The 22,984-nt window shown below is 35.8% G+C and overlaps 6 protein-coding genes across 7 annotated transcripts; 4 read left to right on the top strand and 2 right to left on the bottom strand.

The window, feature by feature from the left end:
• Positions 1-3,228: 3,228 nt before the first annotated feature.
• On the bottom strand, positions 3,229-4,812 carry LOC111790210 (dirigent protein 18-like). The gene has a single exon (XM_023671059.2). The coding sequence runs from the start codon at positions 4,427-4,429 to the stop codon at positions 3,689-3,691; it is 741 nt and encodes a 246-aa protein (XP_023526827.2). The 5' UTR covers positions 4,430-4,812; the 3' UTR covers positions 3,229-3,688.
• A 580-nt stretch (positions 4,813-5,392) lies between these two features.
• LOC111790211 (uncharacterized) lies at positions 5,393-8,747 on the bottom strand. 2 transcript variants are annotated; one of them, XM_023671060.2, is made up of 4 exons: positions 8,369-8,745; positions 7,209-7,313; positions 6,905-6,961; positions 5,393-6,008 (listed from the first exon to the last, which is right to left on the bottom strand). In XM_023671060.2, the coding sequence occupies exons 1-4, from the start codon at positions 8,618-8,620 to the stop codon at positions 5,691-5,693; spliced, it is 732 nt and encodes a 243-aa protein (XP_023526828.2). In that variant the 5' UTR covers positions 8,621-8,745; the 3' UTR covers positions 5,393-5,690. The 2 variants fall into 2 exon arrangements, with proteins under 2 accessions (XP_023526828.2, XP_086978705.1); XM_087122579.1 differs by lacking the exon at positions 7,209-7,313 and having other exon boundaries at positions 8,369-8,747.
• A 662-nt stretch (positions 8,748-9,409) lies between these two features.
• On the top strand, positions 9,410-11,004 carry LOC111790212 (putative glutathione S-transferase). Its single transcript, XM_087122076.1, has 2 exons — positions 9,410-9,859; positions 10,499-11,004. Exons 1-2 carry the CDS (start codon positions 9,548-9,550, stop codon positions 10,859-10,861), a joined length of 675 nt encoding a protein of 224 aa, XP_086978202.1. The 5' UTR covers positions 9,410-9,547; the 3' UTR covers positions 10,862-11,004.
• A 744-nt stretch (positions 11,005-11,748) lies between these two features.
• Positions 11,749-12,780, top strand: LOC111790214 (putative glutathione S-transferase). Its single transcript, XM_023671062.2, has 2 exons — positions 11,749-12,123; positions 12,302-12,780. Exons 1-2 carry the CDS (start codon positions 11,812-11,814, stop codon positions 12,662-12,664), a joined length of 675 nt encoding a protein of 224 aa, XP_023526830.1. The 5' UTR covers positions 11,749-11,811; the 3' UTR covers positions 12,665-12,780.
• A 133-nt stretch (positions 12,781-12,913) lies between these two features.
• Positions 12,914-14,339, top strand: LOC111791440 (glutathione transferase GST 23-like). The gene is made up of 2 exons (XM_023672786.2): positions 12,914-13,233; positions 13,757-14,339. The coding sequence occupies exons 1-2, from the start codon at positions 12,925-12,927 to the stop codon at positions 14,114-14,116; spliced, it is 669 nt and encodes a 222-aa protein (XP_023528554.2). The 5' UTR covers positions 12,914-12,924; the 3' UTR covers positions 14,117-14,339.
• A 798-nt stretch (positions 14,340-15,137) lies between these two features.
• LOC111790318 (7-hydroxymethyl chlorophyll a reductase, chloroplastic) lies at positions 15,138-21,889 on the top strand. The gene is made up of 19 exons (XM_023671177.2): positions 15,138-15,296; positions 15,379-15,481; positions 15,746-15,830; positions 16,311-16,422; positions 16,683-16,767; positions 16,881-16,922; positions 17,053-17,131; positions 17,426-17,477; positions 17,667-17,729; positions 17,838-17,935; positions 18,487-18,522; positions 18,601-18,662; positions 19,385-19,412; positions 20,241-20,320; positions 20,443-20,512; positions 20,591-20,648; positions 21,076-21,140; positions 21,283-21,377; positions 21,464-21,889. The coding sequence occupies exons 1-19, from the start codon at positions 15,221-15,223 to the stop codon at positions 21,555-21,557; spliced, it is 1,383 nt and encodes a 460-aa protein (XP_023526945.1). The 5' UTR covers positions 15,138-15,220; the 3' UTR covers positions 21,558-21,889.
• Positions 21,890-22,984: the final 1,095 nt, after the last annotated feature.

The following is a 22,984-nucleotide window of genomic DNA, read 5'->3' as shown; positions in this document are numbered from 1 at the left end:
ATCAAACATCATAAACCAACCTAATGCATTAAATTTTCATTTATCGGGACTCGACCCAGCTCAAGTAAGTTCATAATCTAACCCAAACCCGAGTTAATAATGTATTTATTTTATTTTGTTAATAGATATGCATTAAAAGACTATATATCTATTGGGAATGATTTGGATCCCATTGTGATGGTAAGCAAGTCAATATTTTAAGGTTTAGAGCCAAATTTTATATAAAGATTTTTGACTAAGTTTCCTTTAATATATATTTTGTTGGATTACAACTTTTGCTCTATAAAGTGGAAGTCTTAATCCAATTTTGCAACCCTTTCTTTTGAAGAAATCCCAAATCATTCTTAATTTTTGTAAAGCGTTGTTTGACAATCTTGTCCCGGCCCTTTTAAATCATCGTGCTCGTGAAATTAATTACCGTTGATAAACTCATAGTTTTTAGAGAAAAAAACGAGTCACTTTGTACCAATTCGAGCATAGCTCAGTTGATAAGACATTAATTATCATTTCAAAAGTCGATGATTGATTCCTTCCGTGCAATTTTTAAGCTAAACAAATAAAAAATTAGAAGAGAGAATATTTATTGAAATATTGTTTTATTTTATAGAATAATTTTTCAAAAATATTTGGGCTAATTGGTTATTATTGAGAACATGTTTTTTTTTTTTTTTTTTTTTTTATAAAGAAATTGGGATTTGTTTAGGATTTTTTAATAGTTTATAAATAATTAAACAAATTATTTATTGGAGCAACAATAAAATTATTAATTTTTTGCTTTAATATTATTATTTTATTTTCAAAATTATAATGACATTTTTTTTAAACAAATTAGTTTATAATTTAATTCTACCGTTGACTTTTGTTATTTGCATAAATTATATTAAATAATAAATAAAAAGTAATTTAAGGTTATAGAATAACGAGTCTAAATAGTTTAAATTACGAAAAAGAAAATGACAACAATTTCCACTCGATTTAGAAAAAAAGTAGAGGTCGAGCATTTGTAAAACATAATAATGATGTTTCACGGACTATACTACTCATCTTAAAATAACCTTCAATTATGTGACGAGGTGTCGATCTAATATGAACCGAGTGGTAGTACATTAGTATTTTATTCTTATTTTATTATGTAAACTCTTTTTTTATTTTTAAAAATAAATAAAATTATTTATTATATATTGTTTTATTTATAAGATGTGAAATTTATCAGAATAAAATTTTAATTTACTTTATTTTTTTTAAAAAAGAAACCACAAATATTGATAAAAATTAATAAAAATACTCTCAAACTTTTACGGCTTCTCTTTAAACTTTTAAAAAGTTTTAATAAAATATTTAAATCATTACCTTTAATAATTTGTTCAAAAATATCTTTAATAAATACTTTTTAATATAAAAAAGGGTTTGTTAATATTTTAAACTTTTAAAATAAATAAATAAAACTTAAGAAAAAATATATTTACTATCGGTACCACGTTTTTAAAAATAATAATAAACTTTCCATAGTAACATTAAAACGTTTGTAGGAGAGGTTGATAGATAGTATTTATGGATATATTTACTGTAAGAATTTGATTATTATATATAATTTTTTTTTATTAAATAAACATTTTACTCTCCATTTATAGATTATTTTGGTTTTGTTAACTAAATGTCAAATTGCTCACCAACCCATTTATAATGTCATGATTTCTTATCTAGAAAACAAATTCCACAATCATGCTTTTACCCTATGACTCACAAAATGTTAGCAAATCACTTTTTTTTTTTTTTTTTTAATTTTTTTTAATTTTAAATAATTTTTTAAAAATTTATTTTATCATCTAGATCGTTGTTTAAAAAATCAAGGTGATTTTCTTTACGTGTCAACTCGTTCAACTTAAGGTCTAAAATTCATCAACATAATAAATAGAGGAAGAGGTTTTGTCACATCGATCGATGATATATGTTTTAACCAATTGAATTATGTTCACGTTCACACCTCTCTATATATATATATATATATATATTATGAAACAAACTTATTAGATTTTCATATTTAAAAATATTTCTAATAATTACTATTTCATATTTATTGAATTGGTATTTGTTCGTTTTAATTACATAAAATGAAATGTTATATAAAAAAAATAAAAATTATCGAAAATTGGAAATTAAAAGCCCAAATTTCAAGCCCAAAAGAGTGTCATTGGGTTGTATCTAAAGCCCAGGCCCAATAATCGCTTAATGGTCTCATATATTTGATACCACTATGGGCCGGGTATTGCCTAACGACGTCGTAGGGTTGAGCGCAGCAATTCGTTTTTTACATATTCGAGAATCATCCCACATTTTATGTCTGCAACTGCGACGTGGCAATCTTCGGAATCAGATACCGATTTTTGGCGGGGATTCAACCTCACTTCGGAGCTGTTCTCCGGTTAAACCGCTGCCGGCCGGCGAGAATTATGGTTTTGTTGTAGGTTGATATGAAGTTTTAGGAAGGAAAAGAGAACGAGAAATGGAAGGATTGGTGGTTCGCTCGCCGTTCGTTTCAACAGGGAAGAAGCTTCGTTTCTCGCCTTTGCTCGATTCTTTGCCGAGTTGTTCTGCTTCTGGCAGTGTAATCGCTAAGACCGTACTGAAATCGCGTAATTTTCTCTTGCATTTCCTCTGTTTCTCTCTAATTATCTTGTTTTGATTTTGCGATTTCCTAATGCTGAGAGTTCGCATCATAGGTAGATTAGTTGCTCATTGTTAAGTGAAAGTGATTGTTTGCGAGTCTCTTCGAGTAATTTACGTATGATTATATTTCCGAATAACTTAATCTTTTCGAATGCGCATTCTTCGCATTCTGTGAGCATATTGAGCGAGTAATGAGTATGTTGCTAACAGTGAAATGTAGAAGAGTTACGAGATTGAACTGGACGCATGGATAAATCAGAGCACATTCGTCGAATGTAAGTATTGGATCCGATGTATACAAGCACGAGGAGAAAAAGGAGGGATACCATGTTATTTCCAGTAGTGCACCTGTTGATACCAGTTCATCTAAAACGTGAGTTAAATTCATTTTTGTTTCTCATTTTTCTGATTTGAGTTAATACCAGTTCATCTAACCATGTTATCTTCCATGAGGCATTTTTTCTATGATTCCAGTTGATTCCGGTTGAGCAATTGTTAGAATATCCAATGTCTCGTCTAATGATTTATTGATTATCATTTAAAATCAAAACTCTACTAATCTGGTCTTTGGGATTTCTCTTCTATTAGATTATTGAACATAAACAGTGAATTTGACCTGTAACCATGCTAACTGCTTCAGTAGTTGCTGTAATCAACGCCATCTTCAAGAATTTGTTGTGTAGAACTGATTTTCTTGCCTTGCTTTGTAGTTTAGTGAATCCGAGATGCATTTGACTCTCAAAGGAACCGATACCTCTTCTTCTTCCTCACTCATTTCTAGATCTTTTATGTTTTGGCAGTGAGAAGTCTCCAAATGGATTGCCTTATCCTCTTTCTATTGCGCTAGTAATAATTGGATGCAGTTTAGTATTCCCTTTTAAATTTTATCATCAAATCCAACTAAGTTCATTCATTGTATGGTTACAAAGAATTACAACTGAGAAATATATAAATTTCATGAAACTAGATTACTTTTTTTTGACTTGCAGGTGCATTTGATAGGAACTACAGACCACGGTTTTCAGTAGCTTAGATGCACAATGAACCTCAGCAATGTTTCTGCTCCATCTGTGACGTGCTGGCCTGGAGGAATGAGCGACCGCACCACTGCAATCCCACGTGCGTTCTTGAACTTGCCTGTTCCTCCGGTGACTGACAAATGCGACGAGGGGCTACCAATCCTGTATACTCCATAGAAGTTGAGACTGTCACCATATTCTCCTCCTTCAACCATGGCTGTAAATACCATCATCTGCGTAGTTCCATCAGCTGAACTAGCCACATACACCCCTTGTGCCTTGCCAATTGACTGCGAGCCCAACTCTGGTGCGATGGTTAAGATGTCGTCGATGACGGTAATCGTTCCAAAGCCTAGTCCCAACCCATCAGGTCCCAATTGGGTGTGGGGTATATTTTGTGGGTTGGGATTTCCAGCAAAAGTAGTGCCAGACAAGCCAGTCCCTAGAGGGATCCCATTGATGCCATTAACAGTAGGGAGAGCACCATTGGCATTTGGGATTGCAATACCATCATCTGGGGGAAGGAAGTCTATAGGTGTTGCAAAGGGTACTTGACCAGTGTATATGTTCCCCAGCAGGCCAGTAATCGGTCTCGCCGTTGGGCTGCCACCACCGAAAATGTCATGCATATAAAATTCAAGGACCGGTTCGTCTCCCCCGGCATCGGCAGACTTACACGCCACAAAATGCACCACGATGATTGCCATTGCAAGGAAGGCTGAGAAAGATGACTGCCTGAACATGTTGCAGAGTCCGTATGAACTCTTAGATCACAATTCTTGTGGTGATATGCAAATAGGTACAGAATTCTACTCTTTATGTAGTGCTGAAAATATTAGTCAATCTTGGATTTTGGAGTTGGTCTGAACCACCAAAAATGGTGAAGTTGTTGGATTCTGTTCTTCAGTTCTCCGAATTAGCTTTAGCTTTGGCCATTATTTTCAGAATTTCCATTGTTGAGTAGGTAAGCTGCAGGGCTTTGAAGATAGCTGTTATTCAGTGTGGAGGGTTTAACCAATCCAAATACATCAATGTCAGGGACGTGCTTCTTCCTTATGATCCCCAACCTCTGCCCGTCCACGCTGCACAGCCACACGGCCCAATTGAGGTAAGGTTACACTGTTGTCTCGTGAGTTTTTATCAGTTTAATAATTGTAAGGTGAGAGATTAAAAGATGATAACAAGTGATTCTCCCAAACCATACTCAAATCGGCTTCATCAGAACATCTTTAAGTTTGTGTCTATGTGGTGGAGTTAAATTTCTAAAGTATCCAACTAAACATTGATTAATCGGTTCCCGCAGCGGTGATGAACGGGAGAAAGCTAGGGCAGAGGCAATCGAATTCCTAAGAACAATGCCTTGGCGACAAGAAATTCTTCACCGGAGAGGAGATCGGCACCCTGGATTTGGAGTTCGGAGGAATTGTGCATGCGATGAATTCCCTGGCTTGTACGCTCGGACCCATAACTTAAAGAAAGCTGCTCTAATCAGAGATAACCTGCCGGACGCCGACAAGTTGGCCGGAATATACAAGCGCCTGTACCAGCAGCGGCAGTGGAGAATTCTAACCTTTGACTACTCATATGTTAATAATGGCTTGAATATTGTATCTAACATATACATGAATATAGGCATGAGTTACTAAGAAACCTCTAAAATGCTAAAATTAATATTTAAGACGAGTTAAGGTTCCACACATAACATAGGCCCCGAAAGTTTAATGTATATCTGAATGACAAGTGATATTAACAAGTATATGACTTGAGAAAAACAAATTCACTCAACTTATTAATTTCAAATCCTAATGCTTGCTAGTAAGAAACATATACATACATTTTCTCAGGAAAAAACCAAAAGTCCACTCCCAATTCTGTGCAGAGGATCAAAAGAAAATGTGATCCTAACCCAACACCAATTCCTTTCCCATACTACCAAAAATTCTGTTAACAGTAAAGCGACAGCCTCTACTAGAAAGAGCAAACAAGCATTTTTCTCACCAGCTGTTAGAGTGGCCCCGTCCCGCTATCCTTGTCGGCATCGGCTATGCTTGAGTACGAGGTGAAATGATTCGACATCTTCCAGCTCCAATCTTCGTTCCTTGACACAAACATTCTTGGCCATCTGTTTATCCTCACATAGTGTTCTCTGATCTCCCCATCGCCGATGAAACTTGTAACCGTGGAAAAGCAGCATTCATGCCCACCCCATACTCTATCATCAGGATCAGCAGTTTGGCTCCCATCAGGATGGAAATATCGGCGCATCAGAGGGTGGCTGCCTTGCCAATACGGATCAAGATTCCGCCAGTACATTGGAGCTTCCTGAAGGGAACAGAAATTAACTCACCAGACATTATGAATCAATTTGCCCCTCATCAGGAAAGGTGCCTTAAAGATTTGGACGTGGATGTTCAGTCAGTTGCACATTATAACTTTAGATACATTTGCATCTAAGCAGAAAATTGGAAGCTTGGACTAAAACCAGCCTGCACTCGAGCATGATAATAAAACCATGCAATTGTACTTCTCAAAAGGTATTCAGGATCAAGCAGTAGACACCTTATGGGATATACCCTCTAAATCACTAGTACGGCCATCAATATTGTGAGTACCAGCATAGACATTTCACGAAGAAACATAGACACGGCCATGACACCACACAAATTTGAAAATAGACGCATTATATACGATTATCATGCTCCATAGACACCAAGTGGGTATGAGAGTCTTTTTTTTTTTTCTTTTCTTTTTCTTTTGGGGTGCATGTTAGATGTTTTTTTTTAACACAATCACTAGCATGGCTATCTAAGTTGTGAGGATCATCCATGATTTGTATTGCTAAAACATCCACCACCAGCCATCTAACCTCTCTCAGTGAGTAGGGCACACTTAAATAAATTATGGATATTTCTGATGGAAACCATATAGTTGGGTGTGCAACTAAGATGAGGATAAAATCAGATGTAGATACCATGAATCTTCGTAAGATGCCTAAGGAATGGTGTAGAAAAGATAAAAGGTGCTCAAATGTGTAGAAAATATGTAATAACATAAGCAGGTTTAATCAATCATAAAACACAAACGTAAAAGAATTCCACCCAGTTAATTTAGAACTTCAATATCCTCCTCTCCTAACCAGGTTTCATATTGTCTACTTCATTACATGCTGGTTAGCGTCCAGAAACAATGTTTGATGACTGCATAAAAGACCAACATACCTTATTGAAGTGAAATTGCCAGGCATGAGCACATAAATCCTCCCTCATAATGCGAGTCTGATACAAGAAGTTAAACCCATGAAAAACGATATCAAAGTAATATATGCTTCTCACTATGCCATGCTTGGGAGTACATGTGTAGAACATATTCTTTTTTCTAAATTATTGATGACGAGATTCAGTAGATGCACTTTGTCATCACAACTGCGTTCACACAACTATACATGGAGTAACACACATATATAAGTATATGGAACGACATACTCCCGAAACGATTTCTTGGGGGTGGAGAGAGAAACTTAACTCGTTTGCCATCCATGATGGATAACGAATAGGCAGCCAGCCTTGAAAAACTTCGGGTTCGTGCCAATCTAGGGATATGTGCTTTCCCGAGCCACAGTTCCATGCACTAAAAGAAAATACAATAAACTTGCTTACCAAATGTTCAATTTTACAGTAAACAGTAAAGAATGTTAGTTTTTTTGCAGCTACACCCTTTAAAATTTGTAGAATTTTAAATCATCTATCCCAGTGTCTAATAACATACACATGACAGGCAGTCATAACTATCCCCTGGCATAACCAGGGATGAGCTATCCAGCAAGAAGGATGTGAATTTCTTGGCTTCAACTTCAATCCTTGTTCATATAACATCTAATATTTTCTAAAAGCCTAAAAGAAGACATGAATTTTAGAAAATAATCTACAATGCATCTTTCAAACACACCTAAACAAGCACTTGACATTGTGTTGTAAAATACACACACCTTCTGGGCAGGAACATAGAGACGGATATAGGTCAAAACTATGCACATACAATTTCGTATCTATCAAAGAGCGAAAGCAAGATGGGATAACCTCAGAATTTCTCCTAAGGATTTCATGATGTCAAGCTTCCGTATCCTGGAATGGCTTTTCTAGTAAGTACAGCACTTGTTTTTTTAACATACTTCTCCCAGGAACACTTGCATCGATTTTGATTATCTACCTCATAGTTTTAACAGGCTTAGAACACCTTTTACCATAGAAATGTGGATATCACTCTTAGAAAGAGTCGAGGAAATGATTTGAAGATGAGTTTTCAACAACCGAGAGAAATAATTCATATTAACATGAGATTGAACTACAAATCCACTAACTGCAGTTTGTTATGATCTATCTAGGTAGAAAAAGCTGAATTCAGCAAAAGAAACCACAGGCTACATAAATTTAAGATTCAAATCCGACGAGAGAGAAGATAAGTACGTAAAAAAAAAATAGAAGTGAAAGCCACAGAATAAGGACCCCGGTTCGACACAAACGAAACGATTTTCTAATTGCAAAAACGAGTGAACGACTCCATTTGCACAGGGAAAACAATTACCACAACCAACAGAAGATCAAATACCAAAATCCAATTCCAGAGAATCGAACATAATCACAGGCACCATAACATAAACGAATCAACGGAGTGAAGACGCTGACCTTCGAACTCCATAGGCGATCGCTGGAAGCCACGGCGTACCAAGATCGAGAGACAAGGAGAGAAAGTGCCACGCTGCGTGCATCAACGTAGCTAAGTATCGTCATTAATAGATCAGGACCTAAAACCTCGAAAGGATCTTGGAGAAGTTCATTACGGATTCCATTTCGTTGCCCTTGTTCATCCAAGACACTCTCTCGCTTCTTCTTCTTCCTTGCTTTCTTCGGCGGCCGGAGAAAGTCACTTTGCGCCATAAATTCAAAGCTCAAGAGGCGAAAAGGGTTTTGTAGAGGATGGCGCGATCGGCGATTAGCATTGTGATCTGGCCGACATTGCTAAGGTAATGGCGGTTGCAAAATAGAAACCCAGTTTTCTCCCAAAATATCTTAATAAAATATCTTCATATTATATTAATAATAATAATATGATTTTTTTTTATTAAAAAAAATTCATTCTATTTTTTTTTTTTTAAAGCTTCTCAATTCACGTCTTTTTGAAAAAAAAAATAATTTAACAAAATAATTTAATTTTAAAGAAAACTTATCCATTTAAAATTCTTATAAATTAAATTTTTATTTTAATAAAATCTCAAATATTAATTTAAATCCTAAAAATTAGAATCAAATTAGATTAATTGTTAATAATTTTTATCTATTTTTCACTTAATTTCATTGAAAATTTCCAAAAATTCAAATATAAACTAATTTTGGGAGACTAAAAATAAAATATTTGCAAAATTAATATTTTTAGAAAAATATGACTAATATAATAAAAAAATTATCACGTAAATATTTTTAAATAAGCATCAAAAATCGAAAAAAAAAATTAGCAAACGAAGATTCTTACATTTTCTCTAATTTTATCAAAATTAAGAATTTATGATAAAAAAATTTATAACATTGTAAAAAAAAAAAAAAAAAAAAAATCATTTAAGTTTATTTATTTATTTATTTTTCATTTTTTAGATGGATACAGGACACGCACGAGCTTACGTCATGGAGGACCATTTTCCACGTGGAAAAGCAAAAAAAAAATGAATTACATTTAATATTCAACCAAAAAGAAACCAGACAAAAATGAACGCAATGAACGAACGAGCTTACTGGCCAGGCTAAGAAAAGTCGCCAATTGATCGCGGCATTATAAAACGAAAGCTTGGTTGAGATCCCATAGGCATAACAATGGCGGATGAGGTGAAGCTCCATGGAAATGGGCTAAGTCCGTTCAGTTGCAGAGTGGTCTGGGCTCTGAAGCTTAAGGGGATCCCCTACGAATTTGTACAGGAGAATCTTCCCCACAAAAGTGCTCTGCTTTTGCACTACAATCCAGTCTACGAGACCATTCCGGTGCTCGTCCATGCCGGAAACCCCATCTGCGACTCCATGATCATCCTCCACTACATCGACGAGACTTGGCCGGAGAACCCGCTGCTCCCTTCCGATCCGTTTCAGAGAGCTACGGCTCGCTTCTGGATCAAGTTTATTGAGGATAAGGTATGTTTCCTCTGAAAATATAATATCGATGTGAAGTTACATTTATACCCTCAATCCCTCAAATTATAAATTCCGGCCAAAGGTGGGCATCCACTACCTGGTTGGTCTGACGCACCATATCAATCAAATTTGGCAAGTTTGTCGTTCTTGCCATCGTCCCGTTTTGGTGTGAATTTCTTTTGGGTCACAAAGTCACTCTGTTGTCACATTATTCGTTTTGACCAGAAAACTTGAGCACAACCCGAGTTCATAAATTTTCAATTGATATTATTTTTACGGAATCAAATAGATTTAAAAAAGAATCGTTAATAAATCCTTAAAATAATATATATTTTTTTTAAGTTAGGAAGGAAAGAAAATCAATAGATCTTTAAAAACCTTAAAGTAATAATAATAATTTATGGAAATAAATATTTAAATTAAATTAAATAATGATAAAAAGAATGGTGCCACTGCCCGGCCGGGCTTCCTTCAACCGCCAATCCCGGCGGCCGGAATTCAACCAGTTTGACTCGTAATGACATGAATGAGAGTGTTGAGAGGGTAAAATTGTATTTTCACATACAAGTAAAAGTCAAATAGTCAAAAAAGACCTTTTAGAGGCTATTTTTCTGAAATTAACGAATAAATTTCGGGCAGATCCCTGTTCTTCGGGGAATGCTTGTGGTGGAAGGGGAAGAAGATAGGGAAAATGTGAGAAAAGCGAGCTTGGAAGTGCTGCAGACGCTGGAAGAACAGGCGTTCAGCGACAAGAAATTCTTCGGCGGAGATGAAATTAACATGGTGGATTTAGCCTACGGGATTCTCGCGCGGTGGTTGCCGGTGTTCCAAGAGGTCGTCGGTATAAAGCTCTACGAACCAGATACATTCCCTCGCTTCCATGCTTGGGCGGAGAATTTCCGGCAAGCCGCCGTCATCAGAGACAATTTGCCGGATCACGCCCAGATGGTGCCCCTGTTCAAGATCCGGCGAGAGTACCTACTCCAAACTGCCCGGAAATGATTAATGCGATTTTCAATTTGATCTGGGGATTTGGCTTTATGGCTTTTAATTATTATTTTGTTTTAAATTTATATCTTATGTCGTTTTATTTGTAATATGTTATTTTAATATTGAAATGTATTTTCTAATTTTCTAAAATTTCGTTGGATGATTATTTAATTTTAGTTTATAAACATTATTCTATTTATAATTTTGCAACGGTTACAAAATATATATATATATATATTACCCGTTGTCGACAACCTTGAGAATTCTGACGCTCTTCCCACCAAAACACAAAACACAGAAACATAAGAAAAACAAGAGGAAAGAGTAGAGAGAGACGAACGGTTGCGAAACACTGTGACATTGTCGTATAGTGTAGATAACGCCATGAAATAGAGGACTAACGAGTTAGGCAACACTTTGAGGGATGACTACTAAATGGTGCCGTAGCATTGTTGGCCTAAAGTGAGATGGAAGGTTCAAATTTTGTCTAATGGCTCAACCAGAGCATAAGCTCTCATAACTTTGTTTGGACTTCCCCAAAATGTCCCAACCCAACCCTTATAATTGTCCACTTTGTCTCATGGCTCAACCCGACCCTTATAATTGTCCACTTTGTCTCATGGCTCAACCCGACCGTAAGGTCTCATGATTTGTTTGGACTTCTCCAAAATGTCCCAACCCATCCCCTAAAACGATCTTTATCCAAAATTTAAACTAATAAATAACTTTACTCCACCCATTTATATATATATATATTATTATTATTTTTTTTTTTTTCTGAGGGATAAAACTGACACGTACGAGCTTACGTAATGGAGTCCATTTTCGAAGTAGAAAAAACCGCATTACATTTAATATTCAAATCAATGCAGTCAACGCGCGAGCTTCCTGGGCAAGAAAACTCGCCAATTCATCGCGGCATTATAAAACGAAAGCTTGGTTATGATCCCAAAGCCATAACAATGGCGGATGAGGTGAAGCTTCATGGAAATTGGCTAAGTCCATTCAGTTGCAGAGTCATCTGGGCTCTAAAGCTGAAGGGGATCCCGTATGAATACGTAGAAGAAAATGTTGCCGACAAAAGTGCTCTGCTTTTGCACTACAATCCTGTCTACAAGAAGATTCCGGTGCTCGTCCACGGCCGAAAGCCGATCTGCGAGTCCATGATCATCCTCGACTACATCGACGAGACTTGGCCGGAGAACCCGCTCCTGCCCTTGGATCCATTCGAGAGAGCCACGGCTCGCTTCTGGATCAAATTTATAGAGGATAAAGTATACTTCCTCGTTCATATTATAAAATTTAATTTATATCTCTTTTGTTTTGTAGTATATTTTATTTTATTTTATTTAAATATATTTGATATATTCTATATTTTTCTTAATAAATATTGGACTTTCAATCTCATTTGTAATTCTCATTCATTAACTTTAATCAATTAATTTCCGACAGAGCCCGGTGCTTTGGGGAGTGTTTCTGGCGGACGGGGAAGACGATAGGGAAAAGGCAAGGAAGGCAACATTGGAAGTACTGCAGACGCTGGAAGAAAAGGCGTTCGGGGACGAGAAATTCTTCGGCGGAGACGAGATTAACATGGTGGATTTAGCATACGGGATGCTAGCGCGGTGGATGCCGGTGATCGAAGAGGTTGTTGGCGTAAAACTCCTCGATCCCGACATGTTCCCTCGCCTCCATGCTTGGGCGGAGAACTTCCGGCAAGCCGCCGTCATCAGAGACAACCTGCCTGATCACGACCAGATGGTGCCCTTGTTCAAGATCCGGCGAGAGCAGCTACTCCAAATTGCCAGGAAATGATTAGTGCGATTTTGTCTTCGCAGTGTGTTTGACTTTGTGGCTTTTAAATTATTATTATAATACATGTTTTATGTGTATGATTAAAAATATTAAAAATAAAGTTGAAAAATTAATGATGGGTTAAAAGAGTTAATTAATGAACTCGTTGACAAAGTCAAAGTCAACGAAGTGAATGGAATTTAATATTCCAAAAACTTGCCGGGGAGGAGAAAAGATCCAATAAATGCGGAACAAGGAGCCTGGCGAAGACTCCATTAAGGATGGGTGAAGTGAAGCTGTATGGGAACTGGTCGAGTCCTTTCACTTACAGAGTCATATGGGCTTTAGCCATCAAAGGCATACCCTACGAATACGTAGAAGAAGACCTCTCCAACAAAAGCCCTTTGCTCCTTCACTATAATCCCATCCACAAGAAGGTCCCTGTCCTCGTCCATGGCGGAAAACCCATCTGTGAATCCACTCTCATCCTCGAATACATCGACGAGACATGGCCGCAGAATCCCCTGTTCCCTGCCGATCCCCTCGACCGAGCCGCAGCTCGGTTTTGGATTCGATTCGCCGAGGATAAGGTAAATAAATATCTCTAAACTATTTATATCGAAATGATATTGTCCACTATGAGTATAAGCTTTTATAGTTTGATTTGGGCGTCTAAAAGGTCTACTTACTTATACACCCATTACCTAAAATACTCGATATAGACTCCATCTCAACAATATTGCCCTCGAACAAAGTACATCATAGAGCTTTTTATGAGATTTATGGAGCCCTTGAACCCCTCGAATAGTTTTATCTTAATTGAGACTCGACTCTTCTCTAGAGCCCTCGAACAACTTTCCCTTAATTGAGGTTCGACTCCTTCTCTCGAGTTCTCGAACAAAGTACACCCTTTGTTCGACTCTTGAGTCACTTTTGTCTACGCCTTCAAGTCTAGTAACTTCTTTGTTCGACGATTGAAAATTTCATGACATTACTAAATTAAGAGCATGATTCTGATAGTATGTTAGAAATAAATACTCTATCCAATATGGGTATGGTATGATATTGTCCACTTTGAGCATAAACTCTAAATTTGCTTCCGGCTTCCTTTAGGGTTCGGCGACATGGAGAATGTTTTGTTCGGACGGGGAGGAACACTTGAAGGCGAAGCAGGAGAGCTTGGAGATGCTGCAGATCGTGGAAGAGAGAGGCATTGGCGAGGGGAAGTTCTTCGGCGGAGAGACGATCGGGATAGTGGATTTGGTGTACGGAATATTTGGAGATTGGTTGGGAGTGATTGAAGAGGTGATCGGCGAGAAACTGGTGGAAGCCGATTCATTTCCTCGGCTGCACGCTTGGATCAGAGCTTTCCTGGAAGCTCCGATGATTCGAGAGAACCGTCCCGATCGAGATCGGATGGTCGTCACTTTCAAGGCCTTGAGAGAGCGGCTTCTAAAATCGACATCTCAGTAATGGCGGCTGGCGGCTGGCTCACGACTCTACACAATGGTATGATATTGTCCATTTTGAGCATAAGCTCTCATGGCTTTGCTTTGGGCTTCCCAAAAGGCCTCATCCCAATGGAGTTAGTATTCCTCACTTATAAACCCATGATCATTCCCTAAATTAGTCGATGTGGGACTTCCATCATCCAACACTTTGAACTCCATTGATCGATAATAAAATGTTATTTCCTTTCTTGGTTAAATTTTTAAGATATATCTATTTAATTTAAGAATTAAATAGAGATAAATTTCTTGGGTAGACATAAATTATATAAATATAAGTATATCTATAATATATAAAAATTAAAATACAAAACTAACTTCTTATTTTATATATAGTATATATTTAGTAAATAAATAAATAATTTTCGGTGTTAAATAATATTAAAATTTGAACTTGATTGAATATTATATAATATTTTTTTTTATTATGAAGTAATAAAATATTATTTGATTTATTAAGATCATTTATTATTTGTTAATATAAATTATATTGGAATATGGAAACTCACCACTAAAAAATTATTTAAAAGAAATATTTTATAAAAATATAACCATAGAGAAATTTCTCGATCCTGCAAAAATAAATAAAAAAATTTAAAATTAAAGACGAGACTTTTTCATCCCAAACTAAGTAAACATCTTTAATAATTAAGTTATTAATTTATAATTGTGAGTCTCTACATAAGTAGATAGCTAAGAAGAGGTCGGGAAAATTGAAATAAGAAAATGACAAAAATGTCCTCTCGAATTATTTATAAAATAAATTATAAATTGGATCCCTATTATCATAGCTTAAAAAAATTAAAATTTTATTTTTAGCGTCAATAAATCTAAATATTCATTATCTAAATTATTTATGAAGTTTTATTTATTTAAAGAATAATGTTTAAATAATAGGATCTAAATTTTAAGTATTTATAATTTAATCGAATTGTAATAATAAAATAAAATAAAATAAAATAAAGAAAATATCTGACTAATGGGGAGTGGTTTATCCATCCGAAATAATATATGTGGATGAAAAGAAATCTCTCTCTGTTGTGGAGCTTCTCATTGCCACTCTGCTGTAATGCATTCCATTGCCAATCTCCGCTCCGTTCCTCTCTCACTTTCCGTCGTTGCTTCATCCTCACCTTCTTCTCCAAGTAAGATCACACATCTCTCTGTGTCTCCGTCGTCTATGGATTGTGTTTCGGACTAAGACTTTCTTTGATTGTTATGGAACAGATGGAAAATCGGAACCGAAGCAGGTGAAACTCAGGGAAGATTGGAGGCAACGCTCCAGACCGATTCCTCCTGGAGGCACTTATCCTGCCAAAGAACATTGCAGGTTCGATTCAAACAATGCTTTACTGGTTTTTCCTGCGTTTTTCTGAAGATCGCGAAACGGTTTTGGCGGGAAGGGATTGTTTGCTGCATTTTATGGCTTTGATTCTTCTTCATTTTGTTTGTCAAGATTAATGATGAAAAGTTAGTTTACGTAACCTATCGGGTTAAGTAGTTGTTTAAAATTTTGAAATAGTATTGGAGTGGGAGATGGAGATTCTATGTTGGAATCTATTCATGAAAGATTAAATATATCTTAACCTTGCAGTCGATGCGGCTTGTGTGATACTTATTACATTGCTCACGTGAAGGAGGCTTGTGCTTTCTTGGGCGATGGCATGTCTAGAGTGGAAGTAAGTTTCCATTCTTTCTGTTTGCATGTGCTCCATATCTTCCTTTACCTCAGTTTTTTTTATATTGGTTTGCATAATGTTCGTTACGGGAGTTTGGATATTGAGTTCCCTGTAATATAGAAGTCGAACAAAGGATTAGAGGTTGTTAAATCCTGCAAAAAAAATTCTTACGAGAGCAAGACTAATGTATTATGAAGCTAATTCTTCGATTGTAAGCCCCTCCTGTCTCCTATGCAATTTGACCAGTGGAGATGGAACCGGATCTCTCGAGTGTATTGACTATTGATCATGCTGTTCTTCTATTCTCTTTTTCGTCCAATAATAGATTATTAATGTTCTCAAAGTCGAATTGAACATCTGACGCAGTACTGATTCCTGTCCATCAAGTGAAAGTCAATTGCTCCACATTTTATATGAGTAATTAATCTGTTCATCGGTGTCATAAGTGTAGTATCAGACATTCACTGATATTTTTATCAGGCATTGGAACCTGTCGTTCACGGTAGAGGGAGGAAGACAGATACGCTGGATGAGACGTATTTTGGGGTTCATGAGAAGCTATTATATGCTCGTAAGATTAAACCAGTGGAAGGTAAAGTGTTTGTAACGTAAGAACTAATCTTAGATGTTTCTTCTTTGGTTTTTATGATACCTCAACAGCTTGTATTAAAATGCATTGCATTGTCTCTTTTTGGTAGTCTCGGTGTTAGATCGGGCTGCTTGACAGCCCTTCTCAATATTCTGTCCCATCCTTGTTTGCTTGACTACATTATCATTAAATTTCTCCAGAAAACTCCAGTTTCTTTGTTTATAAATCTTCAGTTTGAGAACCAAATTTCTGCAAACTTGTAGGAGCTCAATGGACGGGGATAGTAACAACCATAGCAATTGAAATGCTTAAGTCAGGCATGGTCGAGGCTGTTATTTGTGTACAGAGGTAATTCCGAGATTTTCTTGATAGAGCTATGTAATTGCTCTTGGGATCTTCATTTTATTTTTTTTCTAATGCCATTTTTGTGGTGAACTTTTCATTGCTCTGTTATATTGTAGTGATCCAGAGGACAGATTCAGTCCAAGGCCTATTTTAGCAAGGTTTATCTAGTTTATTTACTGCAATCTTTGGTAGTTTTGTTAATATTCTGGAATCTGTATTGACAAATAGCCTCTCCTTCAGTTCACTTTTACTGATTTGGCGCTATAATCGTTTCTGTCCTCTAAACAGGACACCAGATGAAATCCTAGCAGCCAGAGGAGTAAAGCCAACTTTGTCTCCCAACTTGAATACCCTTGCTCTAGTTGAGGTGCTTTTGTTTATCCATTATTAAGAGGGAGAGAAACCCAGTTTATGCTTTTCTATTTGGTAGGCAACTTTCTCTTGAGGGAGTTCACATAATTTTTGTTAAACTAAATTGATGTTAAATTCCAAGCCGCTAAATCCACTAATAATCAAACTACATGCTTAAACTGCCAGATAGGTTTTATCAACTTGCTAGAGGTCACATGAAACAAGGGTACTTGCATTAGCACCTATAATCAAACTAGAAGTCGAATTTTAGTATAGTATTTGACGATATATCGATACTTTTTTGAAACAGGCTGCAGGAGTCAAACGTCTTCTTTTTTGTGGTGTGGGCTGTCAAGTGCAAGGTAACGTCTATGTTTTACCTGGTGGATTTATTAACCATACCTGTCTGAGGGTGCATTATGGTACTCCCATATTTTGGGAATCAAGACGGTTTCCTATTCAATGTGTTTCCGGGGTGCATAAAGATCCTTAGTTCCTTTCGCTATTGTGACTTCTACAACTGTAATGCAGAATGATATCTTAAACTGCAGCATTAAGATCTGTGGAGCAGCATTTAAATCTGGAGAAGCTTTATGTACTGGGCACTAATTGTGGTTACTCTCTGTCTTTTTATCTTAAAATTTTCTGTTTTTATGGCATCTTATCCTTACTACTTTAGATATCAGTAAGTTTTACTTTTTTTCTCTTTTTTATTTCAACAGTGGATAATGGAACTCGAGAAGGACTAGATAAATTTCTCAAGGCTGCAAGTACAGAACCAGAGACGGTTCTTCACTACGAGTTCATGCAAGATTACAAGGTTTGTTTTGGGACTATCTCTTGTGTTTGATATATATATATTTATATATACATGTATGTATATATATATAAACTCCCAGTGAAAAAGATTTAGAATATGGCTGAGAAATATAGTTCATTCAATGTGGACCTCTTGAGGCTCTATAATATCATCTCAGTGGCTTAACGCATGGGATTTAGGTTAACTTTTAGGTTTCATGTCAAGACCTAAACTTGTAATTGTTAAGAGTTATGATATTCACATTTTAACTTCCTATGATAGGTATTTGAATCCATAACCAGAAAGGATCATCGTCTGAGTTCATTTTTGTTTTTACAACGATATAATCCGTAGCTTAGTAAAGCAAATACACAAAAAATGCAATTTGTCCCTTTCTACCTTGTGTTTATTTTGATATTGATTCATGTACTGACTCAATGAAAGCTTATTTCATACTAAACAAATGCAAGTAGGAAAATATTGTTTTGTTATGTGCAACTGTGCCCTGAATTTCAATTTTTAGCCTTTGTTAAGCCCATTTCTTCTCAGCCAAGTTCTTATTGCTCCAATAGGTTCATCTAAAGCATTTGGATGGTCATATTGAAGAGGTAATTAAGTCCCTGCAATGTTATTGTTCATGAACATCTTCCTTGTGCTGCTTCATCGAGTTAACCATACTGAAACAGGTTCCCTATTTCTGTCTACCTGCAAATGACTTGGTTGATGTTATTGCACCATCTTGCTACAGGTATCTTTAAGACAATGACAATATGTTCCTTCATTCAATATATATATTTTTTCGTTTCAAAAAATCTAAAAGAAAATTCTGGTAAGGTTAAGCTAAATAGTAGCTTTGTTTCATAAGTGTGTCCAGGCAGACTAAATGTCGTGGAGGGGAGTTGTCCAACTAAAAGATGAAATGATCATCCTCTCTTCATACTTCATTAAATTGCATATGTTCTCTCTTTTTTTTTTTTTTACAAAAAAAAAAAAAAAAAAAAAAAAAAAAAAAAAACCAATATGCCCACAAAATTGTTTTTTATTTTATTTTATTATAAGAGATGATGTATATAAACAGCGATAAATATACTCCACAAAATTGACATTATGTTTGATCCTTGTTTTAAGAAAAAATAAAGAATTTTGTGAAGGGAAAACAACACTAGGATGATTTATTTATTTATATATCTTTTTTGGGGTACTCAAAAGTAAGTTTCCTAATTTTGAATTCTGTCCTGATGAACACAGTTTCTACATATTTTCTTCATTTTTGTAGATATGGATGACTACTTTTGAATTAAATATGGAACATAAAAACTATTCTTTAATGTACAGAATAATCTACTTCTCTTAAATACAACGTTTTAAATTTGCATCACGTTTGACTTATGGTTAGTTACCTTTCCTAGTGTTGTCTTTTCTTCACTCTTCTGAAGTTATTATCTAACTGAGTTTTGGTTTGCATTGCAGTTGTTTTGATTATACAAATGCTCTAGCGGTCAGTATTTCTACTCATCCAACTTAATATGATTGCCATGTAATTTTCTACTTATATCAAATTTTTACGTTCTCCTTTAGTTAGCAAGGGGTGCATATATTTGTACTTATAATACCAACATATCATTGTACTTCTTCATGGTCTTTATTTGAACATGATGCGGCATTTTCATACATTTTGTTATTAGTAACTTTCTCTGACATAAGAATACCTTGTAATTGATTCATGTATATAGAGGAAATATAATATCATTTTCATCATAAAAAAAAAAAAAAAACAAAATTGAAATTGGTCTCCCAAAATTATTGCCAGCGGTAAACTTAGGCCAGCCAAGAATGTATGCCTCTCAATTCAAAACTTAGTCGATAGCTGAAGGCAAATGGTGGGTACACTCTTGGCCACAGATACAAACACTATTTTATGGTGTACGCGTGTTTTTCTTTTTTCCGTCAAAACAATTCTGACATGGTTCCACTCTATCCAACAAGGCCTTGAAAGAGTTACTAAATCATCCATTTCCATTTGCCATACCCATCTTCGTCCGTCAGGTTTGCCATTAATAAGTTCCCTGACTTGAAAGATTTAAATTGTAATCTAGTTTAGATCTAAAAGTTGATGTCTCATGGATACATTAAATTTGAAATGTTAATTTTTTTTTTTTTTTCCTTTTCAAATTAATTGAAGTGGTTAGTCTTTCCTTAAGTGAGCTTGATCTCATACACACTATTAACGGTTAACTTATTCTTTACACGTGTTACTATAATGCTGCTCAGATACAAACAAAATTCTGTTTGACCTCATCTTTGATTAATGGTTTAAAATTTTCAGGACCTGGTTGTTGGATACATGGGTGTGCCAAAATATTCTGGAGTCAGCATGACCCAACATCCACAGTATATTACTGTTAGGTAATATTATCATTTAGGTTCTCTGTACCTTTCACGCCTTGCCATGTTACCAGAGACTATTTTGTATTAGTATTCAGTAGGCATTCTAACATTTCATTATTGTTGTATCCTTAACATCGTAGAAATGAGCGTGGTAGAGAGATGCTGGGATTAGTGGAACAGTACTTGGAAATTACACCAACAATTAGCGAGGTAAATTTCTTGCCTTCCCATATCTCCTTTAATAAGTAAGCATTGCATATATAAACAAAAAAAATATTCTGGGCTCAGGGTAATCGAAGACCTTTAGTTATGGAGACTGTGAAGGCAGATGACGATGCTAAGCTTGGTATGTATGGCTACATCCTTACAATCTCTCAAACGAAAGTTCTAATTTTGTACTCTAATTTGTTTATTATTCAGACTTACTTTAAAATCAATTTTCATTCAAATGTTATTGTGTTGTAGTGTACTGTCTAATCTATTTGGAGCAATCCGTTTTGCTATTATATTAATAATTTATCCTCCTGTAATGGGCCCAAGAACTTCCCAGTCCCTAATTATTTTCATTCCGGAGATAGTCAGATTATGTTCCTTGTCATTTCTTTAAAATCATGGAAAAGCAGAATTTCCTAGCTTTGTTCTGAACGCTCCATATAGTACCTGCTTTTCTCTGTAATTGCTAATGAGCATGCTGGTTAGAATTTCTTCTTTAACTACGAGTCATGGCAGGCTTCTATGACCTTTGATTTATATACTTACGTTCTTACTCTCAGGGAAAGGTCCGTCACAGCCTGCTCCAAAATTTATTGGGAACATCATTGCGTTTTTTCTGAACTTGGTAAAATTTCCCCTTGATATATACATTCCTTTTTCTGAAAAAATAAACTACCATTTTCAGAAATGTAAGTATTCATCGATCTATGATACACTTACAATAAAGTATATGCAGAAACTTCATTATCTTGTTTTTTTTTCTTTAGATTGGCCCTAAAGGTCTGGAATTTGCTCGTTATTCACTGGATTACCATACCATCCGGAACCATTTATATGTCACCCGAAAATGGGGAAAACAAAGGTAAAAAAATGGATTAAGCCGTGTGTGAAGAACTCGTTTAATTTTGTTTCCTTGTCCTCGTTTTGATGATGATTTATGGACTGCAGAGCTGATAAGCATGAACCTACATATGCTAAAAAGTTAGTGGATTTGTACAACCAGAAGGGTGAAATTGATCGCATCCTTTCCAACTCAAAGTAATCACACTGTTCAGAGACAGATGGCACTTGCACTTATATTACTGGTTTTCTTGCTTTTGGTTGCACAAAATCAGAAGTCACAAACGGATCATGGAAAACTGTCATGGAACTTCAAGATTCTTGCTGTGAAATCTTGGGTCCACTACTTTTCTCTCATTTCAATCCCTGATTATCCACCTCTTTCTATGGGCTGTTTGTTGAATCTCTTTCGACTGTAAGAGACTAAAAGTTTGTCTCAACTCATTTAGTTAGAAGTAGTTTTTTCAGGATTAGGCAACTAAATGTAGTAATGAGCATTTGCACCAATTTCAATGCAATGTTTTGGAAGATGAAGGACTTTCTTCTTAAAGAATTTCATTTTGATAGCGTAATGCAACTTTTTTGGAAGATGATTGCCAATTTACTAAATGAGAAATTAAATTAAAAGGTTAGGAGATGGGATGAAAATTTAAAAGGGTTTAAGGGAGAAAACATGGGAGGAAAATATTCTCCAATAATTCATTATTAGCACTCTATCCATTTCATTTAAAAGGGTTCAATTCACAATAAATGAGAAACTTAATAAAATTAATGGAACCTATATGAAGAAAATACCATGGTTTCTAAACCGAGCGAGTATTTCCTCGGACTCCTGAATTTTGTACTGGTAGTTGTAAATTTTTCACTTACCATCATAATCTCAACTGTGTTTATTTATCATTTATAACATGAATAGATGGGCTTTTGATGAAGAACTAGGAAACTGTTATGGGTATTTACTACCCCATGTGTTTTCTTCCCTTTGATGTCTCTGTCAGAGGTTGCATGGTTTTGTGAGAACATTGGACACTCTAGTGGGATTTTGATAAAGACTGCAGGTTTGGATTTTCATGCTGTAGGCTTCATGTGTTGCTATAAACTAGAACATTAATGTCTACTTGACTGACCTATGTTCCAAACTGATGCAGGTAACATGTCATGAAGGACCATGATCAGGTCGAATTACAAATTCATTCTGCAAAGCTTTGAGTTTGTGATGCTGAAGAAGAACATTTAAATGGGCCACGGAGTTATAGCACAATGTTCGGTTGCACCAACAGCATGGGGAGTCATATGGGTTGTCTTCTCCATTACCCTCCTCACAGGTGAATTGTCTTGTCCTTGTTCTTTGTAACAGCTCAAGCCCACCGCTAACAAATATTGTCCTCTTTGGACTTTCCCTCAAAGTTTTTAAAACGCGTCTTCTAGAGAGAGGTTTCTATTGAGGAATGTTTCGTTCCCACATTGGTTGGAGAAGGGAACGAAACATTCCTTATAAGGGTGTGGAAACCTCTCCCTAGTAGATGCGTTTTAAAACCGTGAGACTGATGACGATATGTAAAGGGCCAAAATAGACAATATCTACTAGCGGTGGGCTTGGGCTTGGGCTTGGGCTTGGGCTTGGGCTTG

Source organism: Cucurbita pepo, chromosome 3, assembly GCF_057944985.1.
Source record: "Cucurbita pepo subsp. pepo isolate OVF chromosome 3, ASM5794498v1, whole genome shotgun sequence".
NCBI classification, from domain to species: Eukaryota; Viridiplantae; Streptophyta; class Magnoliopsida; order Cucurbitales; family Cucurbitaceae; genus Cucurbita; species Cucurbita pepo.
The sequence above is the reverse complement of the archived record's forward strand: the minus strand, read 5'-3'. Positions and strand labels throughout refer to the sequence as shown.

Coding starts and splice junctions, on each gene's coding strand:
- LOC111790211 (XM_023671060.2), bottom strand. CDS start 8,620: ATGGCGCAAAGTGACTTTCTCCGGCCGCCGAAGAAAGCAAGGAAGAAG. Junction 6,962..7,208: donor CCATCATGGATGGCAAACGA/GTTAAGTTTCTC, acceptor TTCTTGTATCAG/ACTCGCATTATGAGGGAGGA. Junction 6,009..6,904: donor GGCAATTTCACTTCAATAAG/GTATGTTGGTCT, acceptor TGTTCCCTTCAG/GAAGCTCCAATGTACTGGCG.
- LOC111790210 (XM_023671059.2), bottom strand. CDS start 4,429: ATGTTCAGGCAGTCATCTTTCTCAGCCTTCCTTGCAATGGCAATCATC.
- LOC111790318 (XM_023671177.2), top strand. CDS start 15,221: ATGCATTCCATTGCCAATCTCCGCTCCGTTCCTCTCTCACTTTCCGTC. Junction 17,730..17,837: donor TGTACTGGGCACTAATTGTG/GTTACTCTCTGT, acceptor TTATTTCAACAG/TGGATAATGGAACTCGAGAA. Junction 19,413..20,240: donor ATTATACAAATGCTCTAGCG/GTCAGTATTTCT, acceptor TAAAATTTTCAG/GACCTGGTTGTTGGATACAT.
- LOC111790214 (XM_023671062.2), top strand. CDS start 11,812: ATGGCGGATGAGGTGAAGCTTCATGGAAATTGGCTAAGTCCATTCAGT. Junction 12,124..12,301: donor TCAAATTTATAGAGGATAAA/GTATACTTCCTC, acceptor AATTTCCGACAG/AGCCCGGTGCTTTGGGGAGT.
- LOC111791440 (XM_023672786.2), top strand. CDS start 12,925: ATGGGTGAAGTGAAGCTGTATGGGAACTGGTCGAGTCCTTTCACTTAC. Junction 13,234..13,756: donor TTCGATTCGCCGAGGATAAG/GTAAATAAATAT, acceptor GGCTTCCTTTAG/GGTTCGGCGACATGGAGAAT.
- LOC111790212 (XM_087122076.1), top strand. CDS start 9,548: ATGGCGGATGAGGTGAAGCTCCATGGAAATGGGCTAAGTCCGTTCAGT. Junction 9,860..10,498: donor TCAAGTTTATTGAGGATAAG/GTATGTTTCCTC, acceptor AATTTCGGGCAG/ATCCCTGTTCTTCGGGGAAT.